General features: G+C 38.4%; 1 protein-coding gene across 6 annotated transcripts in view; it reads right to left on the bottom strand.

Annotated features, from left to right (window-relative positions):
* ZNF385B (zinc finger protein 385B) overlaps window positions 1–14,003 on the bottom strand; it is a 172,612-nt gene that overhangs the window by 138,183 nt on the left and 20,426 nt on the right. For 4 of the 6 annotated variants that reach the window (XM_074873067.1, XM_074873068.1, XM_074873066.1 and 1 more), the window contains exon 2: window positions 1,307–1,609. In XM_074873067.1, the coding sequence (XP_074729168.1) occupies window positions 1,307–1,607 (301 nt within the window). In that variant the 5' untranslated portion in view covers window positions 1,608–1,609. Of the gene's footprint in view, window positions 1–1,306; window positions 1,610–14,003 lie in introns of those variants that run through there. The other 2 variants (XM_074873071.1, XM_074873070.1) reach the window with 2 other exon arrangements.

Here is a 14,003-nt window from a genome sequence, read left to right as displayed (position 1 = left end):
TACCACAGACTTCAAAAAAAGTCAAATTCAGTTAACAAGAATTAAAATCAGAAAAAAAAAAAGCTAAACCCTTTAATGCAGTTTGACTGCTTCTATACAAAACAAAAACCCCAAAGCAAATCCTCTCATGTGGCTAATAAAAAAAAATCTCTAATAAAATTAAAACTTTTCTCATGAAGATTTGAGAGTTATTTCATCAATACCGAGTGTTAATAATAAGCAGCAACTTTTGCTTCCTCTAGACACTAATTCCTTAAACCTGCAGCATTTTATTTATCTCAGAAGTAGAAAGGATGTCTTGCTATACTTGCTTGAGATGTAAAGAATACTTTTTAAGATCAACTTTGGCCCTTTTGGATTCTCCAGAATGTCCAAACCTCCTGAATTATCCTTAACAAAATAAATGGAAGAAAGTATCTTTCTCAACTACCAGTAAGAAAAGTGTCCTTAAAGTGCTCAAACAAATTTCCTTCAATGCTGTTGGAACATCACAGAAGAACGATAATCCCTGCAGCAAAATCCTTAAACTATGAATATCAAAGCAAGAAACCATATGGCATACCAGGACCCCTTAAAAAAAGGGAAGGAGAGTCTCAACATCCTTACCCTTACAACCATACAAGATTGAATCATTTGTTCCATGTGTTCACTTTCTTATATGCATAGAGAAGTAAGGAAATAATACATTTTCCTCAGAATAGCTATGAGTTGAGTCTAACACTGAAATAAAAAAAAAAAAGCACATTATGTGCTTTGCACCTTTACATTATGCATGTTAAATGCATTTTGCCCGAGCATTTGGGACCTTTGTTTTGCCCAGTAAGTAAAAAGTATTATTTCAAATTACTTCTCACTTGAATGAAAGTAATTAAAAGGCAGACCACTGAAAGCAGAAACAATCAAAGGGCCAGGTCTGTAAATTCCAGCTCTCCTCCTGCTCTTCCCACCACTACATTTCTTTGAAAAGTTTCTTCTGTACACATAGCATCCTTCCAGAACCTTCTTTTGGGAACAAAGCAGATGGCAAAATGCATGACTATTTGAAGCCACAACAGCTATTTTTAAACCAGACCATATCTCAACTACACAAGGCCCAACACAGCCGTTAATCATGCACTGATGGAGTATTGCCTCAATAGAAGTTGGCTTCACAGGAGAAGAAATACACCAGTAGTTCTGAATATGGCAAAACATTAGTAACTACTAGTATTAATCTGTATTAAGTTGAATGGTTATGTTGGGTGGGGATGGTAGAGCCTCCTCAGATTTTTTGACCAAAATCCAACATCTCCTACTAATCATGTACCTGTGCTCGTACTTGCAAACAAAGTGCCAGGAGCTGTACTTGTAGGGAGTTTTCCATTATTTAGCTGCTTCACTCTTTTCAGGTGAGACTTCCCATTGTAATGAACTTGAGCTTGTGCTGCAGAGTTCAGCTGTATATTGCACACTTCGCAGAAGGAAAAGAGTATCTTCTTTTTTTCTTTGCTTAATTGATAGTCCTGTCTGTCATTTCTCAGTCCTTTCTCTTCAAAGCCCCGTAGAAAAACTGGCTGATTCATAATCCCATCTTCAAAGACGTGGTCAGGACTTAACGGACGCTTCATACCTACAAATTGAACAAACAAAATTGTTACTAGAAGTCAAATAATAATGCTTACTACTAAATCAGCATTTTCTTTTTCAAAATGCTGTACAACATGAACCAAAGACCAGTTCCAACAAATAAGGTTCCAAATGGCGGAGGCATCGCTTAATAGAGAAATACACACATTTGTGACACACCATAGAGCTCAGAAATAGTAAGCTGGCGATATATCGCAGTCTGCAGACGACGACAACTCACAACTCATTATTTTGTTCTGCAAGCTCTCTATTTTAAAGCAGGTTTATTAGTGCATTTCTAGCAGAGGTTAAGATTATTTTCAAATACATTTCCTTCGCTTCACTAAACACTGGTTCTGGAGCTTTTCACTTTCCAATGCCCACAGCAGTACCCACTGCCTCAAATACAATTATTCAACAAAAAGGATGCTGACAAGAGATGTTACTGAAACACTGGAAGAGAGCTGACTGTTCAAGTGAGACTAATGAATACTTTCTACTTTTATATACACCCAAATCTTCAGCCTTCATACAAGCATTAAGATGTTGTCTACAGCAGTCCATCAATACCTCCACAACTAAAACTATTCTAGAGAAATAGCAGCTAGAAGTCAGTCTTGTAGCAGCTACACAAATACACAGTAAATGACAGTCCCTGAACAACAATCCAAGAACCTGAAATATACACTTGTCCCTAGAAAATAAAAACCTCATAATGATAAATGAACCAAGCTGCACAAAGAACAGTTTTATATATGGGCAGGGGGGAAGTGTGTACTTCTGTATTTTATTTAAGGTATGCTGATAAACCAGGAGAGAAGGAAAGGGGGGAGGGGGGCACTCCTTACAAGTGGGAGAAGGGTCTAGAATAACTCTAATATTTCTGTTTTCTTGGCTAAACAACTTGCTGTTTACATTTTATTCCTCTTCCTGCCCCCCTCCCCCCAAATACTCTGGATCAGCTGAAGGCTGGGTCAGGGAGCTGTGCAGATGATAAGTTCTTTACAGGCAAGAGTGCACCTATAATCAGCTTTCAGAAGCAAAGAGGCTTCAAGTGCAGTCCCCTTTTTAAGCCCTGGGAACCAGAGGAGCACAGATCTTTATACACACCTACCGTCCTGTTAGGCAGGAGGAATGAGAGAGACCACACCTCCACGCACACAAAACAAAACACAAAAGCAGTGGTAGCAATCCTCCCCAAAACAGTGTAGTCTTCACAAGCAGAACTAGAATAGTCCTCTCGTTATCCAGACAAGTATATTACCAGGAGAAAGTCTGGTTCTTTGGCACAGCTATACAAATGGAAACAACTTCAGAGATAGGTTCTTTAAAGAGTCATTTATATGGTGGGATGGAGTATCTCATCACATTCCTAAATCTAGCCCATGCTTAAAATTTTAGTATTTGTAAAGATTCCTCCTCAGGCATGATTCACAGATTAAGTATGCTAAATAAACAGATTTCATATAGCTAACAGTCTTGTCATCAAATAATGAATGTATTGGTTATATTTTTTGTTTAAGATAAACAGCACATCAAATATTAAAACAAGAACTAATTATTAAAAATAACTGTAGGGTAGAGGTACCTAATTGCTTTTAAAAACAAATTACTAGTGATCCTGAAAACCTAGGCTAGACAGTGTCACACTAAATCATTTAAGCCTAAGTATCATATTTCAAGGCAAGCAACCAAGGTCCTCGACTCAGCTGAGCTTAGATGACGTTTTCATCTGAAAATTTAATCTGCTTAGAGAGTTGGTATTTGTTACTTTTCAATGTATTTTTTAAACCATAAATAACTTCCCCTACTCCCTTAGTTTTCTGTATATTTTTATGTCAACAGCACTGTTGGTTTTGTTCCCTGAAGTAAAAGGTTTTGAAACAAAAGTATTTTTATATTACAATGTTTTAGATGCTATAAACATGCAAACTTTATTATTTAATAATAAAATAGGGAAGTTTACAAATCCTGGCTTGTCAGAAATCTCATGTTTGATTGGAGAAAGCAAATAATTCAAAACATAATTCAGTAATTATTTCAATAGGCTGTAAGATCTTAATAAAACTCAGTTGTTTTGGATACATTTAAAAGTGGTAGAGGCAAACATCTGCATTGGGAAGCTGCGTGGATCAGAAGGCAGACTGATGGAGCAAACAGCTGCTGCCGAGTACCTGTAACAGCACCAGGACCTTTCAAAGGGGGTTTATTTTGGAAAAGTACTGGTCTGGTACTGCATTAGCCCATTATCACTGCAACACAAGATACACACACTCCTGAACTGCACATTTTGGTTTACTTTCATTCAACGGAGCAAAACCTCTCAGTTGTTAAAGTTGTTAAAGTCTGCTGAAATACGAACCAAAGCAGACTAAGTGGGGAAAATCAGAACACTTGCCTCAGAAGTGCACTCCTGACATGACCAAAAATGTTTTCAATATGGGACACACCCTGAAAGAACAACTGAGCGCAGCAAGGACTCAAACACTGCACCTACACCCTAAGGCATCCCAGCTGCCAGTCTAGAAAGAAAATTAACCTTCAAAGAAAAAGAAATTACTGTCCACGTTTACTTTTGTTTGTAAGAACAGAATAGTTTTATATTCACTCCTACTACAAAGTACTGTCTTAGTTGCATTAACATGGGACAAATGAATCCTTAAAGCAATCTCTTGCTACTAATTTAAGAAATAAGAAACACAAGCTGAAATTTTAAAATAACCCTGATTGTCTAAAGCTCTGCATCTAAATTAAAAGGTGACCTGATTATAAGCAGCACTGACCTCCCAACAACTGATGGGAACACCAGATGCAAAGCACTTCTGAAAAAATACCTACACTGAGCATCTTAAACATTGGCTTTAGGAGGGCTTGCAGCAGCATACTCTGACTGGTCTGACCCTGGAGAGGACCTGTACATGCAGCCAGAGACCAAACCACGCCAGCCCTCAGAAGCCTGCCTGCTCCCACACAGAAATCCCAGCCCTCGTCTTCCTGGAATTGAGAGACCTGAACATTTGGTACAGCAAATAATCCGTGTTTGAAAAGCCTTGTCCAGACCCTTCTGAAGTCTTTAAGAAGAACGTGGTGGTGACAAAAATCCACCAAGACTTTACAGTATGCACATCCTTCACACAGTAATACAGCTTTTACTATAACTGATCACTTCTTGTGGTGTATCCATTTATTCAAAAAATAAAAAGGTTATTTCTCATAAGGTCCCATTTGTCTTTAAAATACCGTCTCCTTCCTTTCTTCTTTAAAGTTAGAGTTGGAAAAACACACCTTTACAAATCTCTACTGAAATGTTCTGGCTCTAGAATATACAGAACAAGTACAATTCTGCATTGAGTCAGTGTTAAGAATCTCACCATGAATGTGATCTATTTTGTAAGAGGTAACCTTTCATTAGAAGGCTATCTGAACGCTTTACACTTTTATGAAAGAAACTTGTACATACACATTAAATTGCAATTTAAAAAAACCCCACACACCAAAAAATTTGAGCATTCTTCCTATTCTCAACATTTCCTAGTCACTCAAATTTATGCAAGCAAGCATCTGGCAAATGTCTTTTTATTTTTTTCTTCAAAAAGAGCTTTTCAGTGCAGACAGATTTTGAAGAGTTCTGGATGGTACTTATTCTCACTCACCAGGAGTCAGATATGAAATGAGGCCATTTCATTCCTCAGGCTTACACATAGCTCAATAACATTATCATGTAACAGAAGCAGCTACTTGAGACTACAGCCAGTGAACTGAGAATAAAGAGAAGTTACATGATCATTGTATCCTGCAAAATCAAAAAAATCATTTAGAGTAATAGTTATAGATGGGATTGTGAAGTATTTAGAAGTAGGTTTAAGACTTAAGAATACAAGTTCATTAAAAGGGAGAAAGGATGCAAATGATCATATTGAGAAAATACAATAGATCAATCCTGCGAGCTCCCACTTTTGTAAAACCTGGATACAGCACAGTATAAGCCATTCAGCAGCAGCTGATACATAACAATATCCACAAAGTAAACTGTCCCATACATAAAGGACATGATTCTGTGGAGTTACACACAGGTAGTGTGATTAAAAAGGTAGTGTTATATCACTGTAGTTGTATTTACTCAACAACTTAGAGGACTAGACCCAATTAAAAATTGAAAGGTGAGAACGTGAAAACAAGAAAAAAAAGCAGAAAACAAAGAAGAGCATCCAAGTATGTTAGAAAACTTCCAGCTGAAATGATTCAGAAAAAAAATCGAAGTCCATAAAGGGATTGTATGCCATATTCATCTCTCACAGGTATTTGAAAGTCTGCTTCTTTCTCTTGCAAAAGTAAGTTCCGATTCAAACAAGACATACTCACTTTTACTCTGATCAAAATCATAAGAGAAAGCAATGCAAGTGTAAGAGCTTTTCAGGTATTTGACATAAGCTGTTACCAGACTAAACAAGTTGTCCCCCATCACGTTTCCTCCTCAGTACACAGAGCTGATCTATCCGAATAGATTCTGCAAGCAATACTAGAGCAAGAATAAATTAGTGATTTATGACACCACATTAAAATTCCTAGGTGTCATGAGATACCCTGTTAGGATTTCTGAAACCACATCTTCTCAGCCTCTTACAGCTGGCAAAGAAATCTAAGCATGGACATCCTTTGTACTTGAAGCTCAAGGCAATTAGCCTTTCAATTTAGCTAATTTACTTTTAAACAGAGTTGTGCTTTCAAAGGAGCTACAAAGAAGTAGCATATATAGTACACTGCTGTAGGTGAGAATGTGCAAATCTTTACTCAGAGGAAATAAGCTTTGGTTATCCTAATGAATTAGTGATGGTTACATGAACCATTCTTTTCCTGAGTGCTGGTCTAAACTTTTTGCAATGCCCATTCCTAATTAGTTGATACTTCAAAGAACCACTATGCTGGAAGTGTAATTAGACTGCTGTCCCTCTGTGGATCTGTGCCAGGTAAGCAAAATAGAAAACGTATTTTAACAGCTTACATATGGGCAAAGAGATTTTTCTCCTTTAGCCTTTGGAAATAGTCAAATGAGTTACAGAAGACAAAGGAACAAATATAAAAATTAACTGGCTTGTTAAATTTCCAAAAAGGTTCATTCAGACAACTGGCAGGGGCTGGGGGAAGAGAAAGAGACACCCAAGACTGAGCCTTGTGCTGTACACCTCTTAAGCACCTCTTGTGGGGAAAAATTATCTACGCAGATGGACTAGTGAAGTCTGCATGCATGCCTTAAGAGCTGTGGTCTTGCACTGTAGCAAGTATGATTCCATAGTTCCTCATCTCTGTCATAAAACACACACACAAACCCCCCCCAAACAAACAGCTTGAATACCTCCAATGCATTATTGAAAAGAAACTCACTAGAGCTGCTTTTGAGAAGTCTTATGACCTTTCTTATATTTTTAGATAGTATTTCCCAAACATAGATAAACTATCAAGAGGCATATGGTTTGCACCATCTGGGCAACAAGTTCTATTGGGATACTGTGGTGAACAGCATATGCATAGTGCCTTGTGCGCAGTATCCTACAGTGTTAAAAAAGCACTAGAGACTATTTCGAAGCCAACCTTGAAAAATCCCCCATATGTTTAAGGGACCAGTTTTCTTTCAGAAGATGTGTTCCTCTTCCTTTCAGTACAAATCAAAACAGAGAACTGCCATGTTTAATCTTCATCTTGTTCTGAAATTTCTCAAGGAGGCATCATATTCTGCAACGTTTCCACCTGTCAAACTATTTATTACCCATCCATACGCATCTGATCAACTCTTCCTTTTTTCTTTCATCTCTGCTCACAAAGCACATAGAATGTTTTAGTACAGTAAAAACTGGATGGTTCAGAAAAGCAAATACATTTTTATTCCTTGTGACGGATAAATAATCAGTTAATCATGGCACACTGACCAAACTAGGTTAAGTAATTTTTTAGCCTGTATTTTGATGCTAGTTTATCAATGTGAAGAAGAATAGCAAGCCAGCTTGCTATTCTTGTTCATGAAAACTTTTGAATGGTATAGTATGACAAATGGCTGACAGCCTCTTCACTAACACATTTTAGAGTATTTAACATTTGAATGAGATTCTCTCTAAACTACAAAAATAGATGGTTGTTTCACAACGCAAACATTAGCTGTTCAGTACAAGGTAATTCAGAAAACCGAAAACATTCAAGTAGCTAGTATTTTGCTTAGTTCTACTGATGCCTGCTAGCTCATGCCTGCAAGCAGTTGGCACTAGCTGTTGTAAGGGGCCTCAGACAAGAATTCGCCCAAGGACATAATTTTTGCAACTGTGATGGGTACATCCCAGAGAGGGCAGAGAAACCAACAGACACCTGTGGTAGTCAAAGATAAGAAAGCTGAGAAACTTTACAGACAGAGCAATGCGCCAAGATGAGGCCTTATATGGAAAAAAACCTCAGAGTTCATGGAAAGGACACTAAGAGACACCTCTCCAACAACCACTAGGGACCACCACAGACCACTGAAAACCCCCATGGAAGCCCCCCAGAAACCCTTCCCCAAATTTTAGTACACTTGCACAATATATTAACATATGCATTAGATCCTCTGGAAATAGGTGTGTACTTCTCAGAAATTACATTAATATTCATTTCTTTTATTGTATATAATAAGCGTGCTTTTGTTTTTTGGCATGCACGTTAGGTGGAATGATCCCCCATGCATCCAGGGCTGCAATAAAGAATGCCTGCCTTCTAAAAACTTCAAACTAAGTCTTATAGGGTTCTTCTGAGACCAAATTTACAGTAACACTACCAGCCTTGTAACTGTCCATGTTAAGGAAACATAAAGTTAGACCTACTGTACTAGACTGTGAGCTCAGCTAAACTGGAGTAAATAAAATCACTCCTGGTTTAGATTATCACAGACTGCAGTTGCATGTGCCCATGTCTGTAGATAGCTCTAATTATAAGGCTGATCCTTTCCTCTTCAGGCCCCAAACTTACAGATTTCTGGCATTCTTAACAAGAGTAGATTTACACATCAATTTACTTACCAAAGAGATATATCCTCACCTGACATATCTGACTGTTGCCAAGAAGGTTAATCAAGTTTGGAGTCCAGACAGCTATACTGGATTATGCTTCGAGAGGAACAGATAGTTTCCCAGCGTTATCGTAACATGATTTTGCTTGATGAACCATTTGACAAGTTGGTACTTTCTACTTGGGAATCTGTCATTAGGCCATTACTTACCTTCAGTTGACTTGCACTCTACTTCAGGTACTCTTATCTAATTGTAGAAGAACATCTAGATGCCCAAAGTGTTCAACACATGGTTGTATATGTCATCTTAAGACTTCTGTCTTCCCCTACCACGTGCATACGTCTATCAGAGGCAACAGACCTGCCAGGAAAATGGCTACTCAGCTCCCTTACCTTTCTCCATCAACAAGTCTGTTGAATAAATCCATATAACACTCTCGATAACCACTGCCAACCCTACTGTGGTGGCTGCAACACATTCAAAGAGGTACCACATAGTCCAGTCTTTGCATTTTAGTTTCCTCATAAACAAAAAAGAGTCCACAACATACCAAACATCACTGATTCAGTATTGGGTCATATTTACATATTATTTCATCCAGGAACTCTAGTTTTCAATCAAAGACCTAAACCCCAAATATTCTGTATTTTTGAAGCAACGCCCAGGAAGCAGGTAAAAACCCACAAAAATATGGACAGACTTACATGAGTTCTTTGTCAGACAAAGTCAGGATTAAAACATCTCACACGCCAAAATGCCAAGAAGCCAGGAAAAAACAGTAATAGTTTTAAAACCATCCCACCTATTTTTTTTTAAGGCTAAACATGTGAAAAGTACACGTCATTTTAATAGCAACTCCTCAAAAAGTAGATCAAATTTTTTTTAAAAAGCTTAATTTTTTCAAGCAGAAATGAACAAAGTGAGTTTTCTTAAGTGTATTCCCAGTTTTGCCCATTTTCACAATCTGCTTCTCTGAGACTAGGGAACTGTCTTGTCAATCAGTAATTTAATAAAAAAAAATTGAATGATATTGTCTCTAAGATAATTTTCTGAGACTATTTCCTAAATCTCTAGACTTCTACAAAGTTGCTAGATCGGTTTTTTTCTTGCATCTTTCAAAGTATTGTATCCAAGTGTTCTTTTAAATCAAAGGACTCCTCTTGTATTCCTCCATAGAAAAAACATCTGCACTGAATAACATGAAACTTTAATTAGATGCACCTCCACCAGATTTTACAACTCAGAAGAGCTGAGAACAAACTTAGAAAAGGAAAATGATGTAGAGGATATAGTTTGAACCTGCCTTCAACAATAGAAGGACCACAAAAAAATTAGTAGTTTTTTAAAGAATTATTTCTATATGTTTTTGAATAATCTCTCAAAATGTAAGATAAGACCCACTTTAAAGCAAATGGCTTTTAACTAATTGGAGAACTGGTACAAGATGTAAGGTACTTCTAGAGAAGCATCTATTTTATTCATAAAAAAAGTTTTAGGTATGAACTTGCATGAATAAAGTTCAAAACCCACTGACATAATGGGAGATTCCCACAGGATATTTGAACCTGGCTGTTGTTTTATCTTGCTTGAGCATAATCACATCTGAGGAGTATATAGCTTTGGTCTCGGGAAGCAAAAATCATTTTGTACCTTTCTAAAAAAAAAAAAAAAAACATCGAGAATTCACCTGAGCATAAAGGGAAGCCACAATGGAAAGCCAGGCAGAGTAGACAGTCACCTTGTTCATACAGCCCAAGTCTGACAATGCTAGGAGCTGAATGTAAGTTGTACTGGAAACCATTAATTCAGGATAAAGCCTGGTAATGCTGCAAAAGAGCTCTTGGACACAAAGGGAAGAACTTTGAGGACTGTGAGAAAATAATACATGGGCATGAACCAAAAACCAAACTACATTCATAAATAGTGTGAGATTGAGACACATCAGCTAGCTTGACAGCACTAAGAATATGAAGGAGAGAAAACCCTGCTCAAAACTGCAAGCATGATCAGTAGCAGTGACTGTCAGTCCTAAAGTGCTCCTAAAAAGATTAGGATCCTCCCAGATTAGTCATCCGTAAGAGACTGTCAGTGTCCATGTAAACTATTGATTCTCTTTTGGTACTTAAAAATATTGAAAGCAATGTTCCCTTACAGTTCAAAGGTAAAGGGACATATGTTTGGTCTTATTAACGACTTAAGATTTATGATCAAGTTATAAGAGAATTATCCAACTGGTAGCAACAGACCATAAGAATAGGCAAGTGGATCACCTAGTTTGAAGTCACATGCAGGAACAGACCAGGTTAAAGTCAGCACTGCCTTGAGTGTAACCCTTCGCTTCCCATTTTCCTTGTTTAAACGAACTGCGGTTAAGCATATTTCGTGCTGATACTGAACTCAGAGAAGCCTCTGGCAGAGTCGAAGACATGGCCACTCCCTAATTCCTCCTGCCCATCCATGGACCTGCACAAACCTCTCCTAAACTCGAGCTGCCAGTCACCTCAGGCTTTAAGCGACTGCTACCTGCAAAATCCATTATGAATACCTATTTTATTCCACATTAAAATACACTTCCATTCATAAAAAATGAGGCAGCCTTTTGCTGGTTTTGCTGACATTTCACACTCTGATGCAGAAATAGCACATGCATGTGTTTCCATGCTGCAGATAATCCACCCTGCTTTCCCTCAATTAAGAGCCTGTTAGAGTGAATGCATTTGCTCATACAAATTTGACAGACAAACGCTCCTCAATTCTTTGCATTCCAGTCAGTGCAACCATATTGCACTAATCTAATTTGGCCTGGATAAACTCTTGGACATACCTCTAAGATTTACACTTTAATTTTAAGCTAAAAGGTAGTACTTGAATTGAGAATTCATGTGAGGTTTTGTTTGGCTGACTCCCCTTTTATTATTCATTTGTATAAAATCAGTATACTATTTTCATATCATACTTAAGAGGCAAAAACACTTGAGGAGACTCAGATAGCACATTTCCCCTACGCCAAAACCTTCATACCAAAGAACCACTGGTAATTCCAACAGCACTAAACCGCATAAAATTTTTAAGTGCCACACTCCTGTAGATGTTCTATACCAAGTATTCTGAAGGTACTGAGAAAAAAAAAATAGTCATCGGCCATTTGAATCACTGAAGTAGAAGTCATTTCATGAAACTGTTGCTTCATACCCATTTCAGCAGATACACAGATGAGCTAAGTGCAAATAAAACATGCCGTAACACAAACCAAAACAGATGTCTTAACTGCAGTATAAAGCAAATTGCATGATACATGTACAGATTTCTTCCTTTCAAAGATGTCTGTACTTTATACAACCTAAAGCTTCCTACAGGAACAGCTTTACTGTCTAAAATACTCTACGTAAATAAGCTGTCACATGAACAACAAGCGACCCTTCCAACCAAAACTGGTCTAAGTAGTATTTCTCAAAGCACTTATGACCAGAAGAGAGGCTTAGTGCATAAAGCCAGGGACAGAAAGGATGAGCGAAGTGTCCTGTGGGTATCCTCATGGTTCACACTTCTGTCTGTGTATCCCCAACCTGGGAGAAGAGAGGAGGGGAGTAGAGGACAGCCAGAAGATGTGCATTTCCACTCCTGCATCTGGAACAAAACTCTGGGGTGTTATTTTGCAAGTCATTTTACACCTTTGTGTCCAAATCGTCCCCTCCCTTCACCCATCAACTCAGGCTAGACTTTCAAAGCAAGGGCACATTTTGTAGCATGCATTTGTGCCCATTATCAGCATCAGGTATGATCTGAGGCATCTAAACATCACCTCTGACACAGTACTTAAGAAACAGAAGAATTTTTTTTAGCACAAAAGCACCAACAAAGATTAAAGGTCTGCCAAAATATGGGCCGTTCAAGCGCACCACAAAAATGAACAAAGTATGGAAGAATCACCTTACATCCACCCATATTACAGAGATGGACCCGAGGCACACAATTCAGCTTTTGCTGATCACTGCATAAAGTGAGCTTCTCACAGTGTTGACTGCATACCAACTGCCGCGCTAACAAGCGGTGTCTTCCTTCGGACATTTACAAACATCAGAATGCTTATTCATGACAGTCCCACATATCATCTGCCATCCCAGATGGTGACTGGTGGGATGCTGATTTTGTCCTAAGGCAGTTACCACCCACCAAGATAGTATATGCAGGGCTAAACAAAAAGCATGTGCCATCTGCTGTCAGGTTTATAAGACTTTCTGAGACCTACTAGGTTAGTTTAAGTTTATTTTAGATCAGACAGGTCAGAAGGCTATGGCTCTCTAAATGCCCAATAAAAGAAGGGTAAATTGCACTGTTAACAGGCATGCAGTAAATCAAGAACAAGTGACAACGTGCTGCTGGGCCCACCTCTAACACCTTGAGAGCAGCAAAGGATTCTCACTGTGATCAGTGGCAAAAGGCACGTACAGCCCACAAGCTCAGAGGGAACCAGATGGAATCTGAGACCAGGAAGCAAGATGAAATTCTGCAGAACTTACAGATTTCTTTGGCCTGAAGAAATTTTAGAAATTTTCCTTCTTGCTGACAGGATGTTTTTTCTGCCTCCTTTGCTTGCATCTCTCTACTGCTATCATTTTGACAGCTGTTCTCCATCTTATGATTTCTTGCCCAGCCCCAGCTCTTTTCCTACCCCCATATCTCCGTAGATTCTTCTTATCCTCCTGCTCATGTGTTGTCATACTATATACACATAGAGGAAATAAAAGTCAAGTAAAAAGCAGAACTAGTGTGACATCTTCTGCCTGCCTCACAAACAGCGCAAACTTCCTCTTACTCACTTCATCTGTCATACCCATTTATAGATGGTTAACAGAGAATACAGCAATTTCCCCAATCTGGGGCCACTCGAACTACATAAAATTCTACACGTTCCTCTCTAAATCATCTAATTAAATCTTTTTTTGTACATTGATAAAGATATAAAGCAAGCAGAGAAAATATAAAAACACATCCACCAGTGCATTTTTCCAAACAGTTCTAAATCACCAGGTACATGAAAAGCTTTCACTGAGGCAGGGAGTTAACTCTTGCACAAGTGTAAAGGTTACATCACTGTCTGCACAGATTAAAAAAAAGGTATTGGTTAAACTCACCCCTTAAGAAGTGGGATTTCAAAACACAGCCAAATGGCCTTTAAGTCATTAACATCAGAAAAACAGGGCATGAGAGAGATCGTGAAGGTCTGTACTGCACAGTAATGAGAGAGGGGTTTCAAAGGTCTCTGCTGCAGTCCAACACTGTACGAGCCCCTGGTGCTACAGCCCACACCTACAAGGCTGCATCAGCAGAGATCCTCCTGGAAGCCCGGCAGTGGATGCTGAAGGAAGA

The sequence above is a fragment of the Strix uralensis genome, chromosome 6 (genome assembly GCF_047716275.1).
Source record: "Strix uralensis isolate ZFMK-TIS-50842 chromosome 6, bStrUra1, whole genome shotgun sequence".
NCBI classification, from domain to species: Eukaryota; Metazoa; Chordata; class Aves; order Strigiformes; family Strigidae; genus Strix; species Strix uralensis.
The sequence above is the reverse complement of the archived record's forward strand: the minus strand, read 5'-3'. Positions and strand labels throughout refer to the sequence as shown.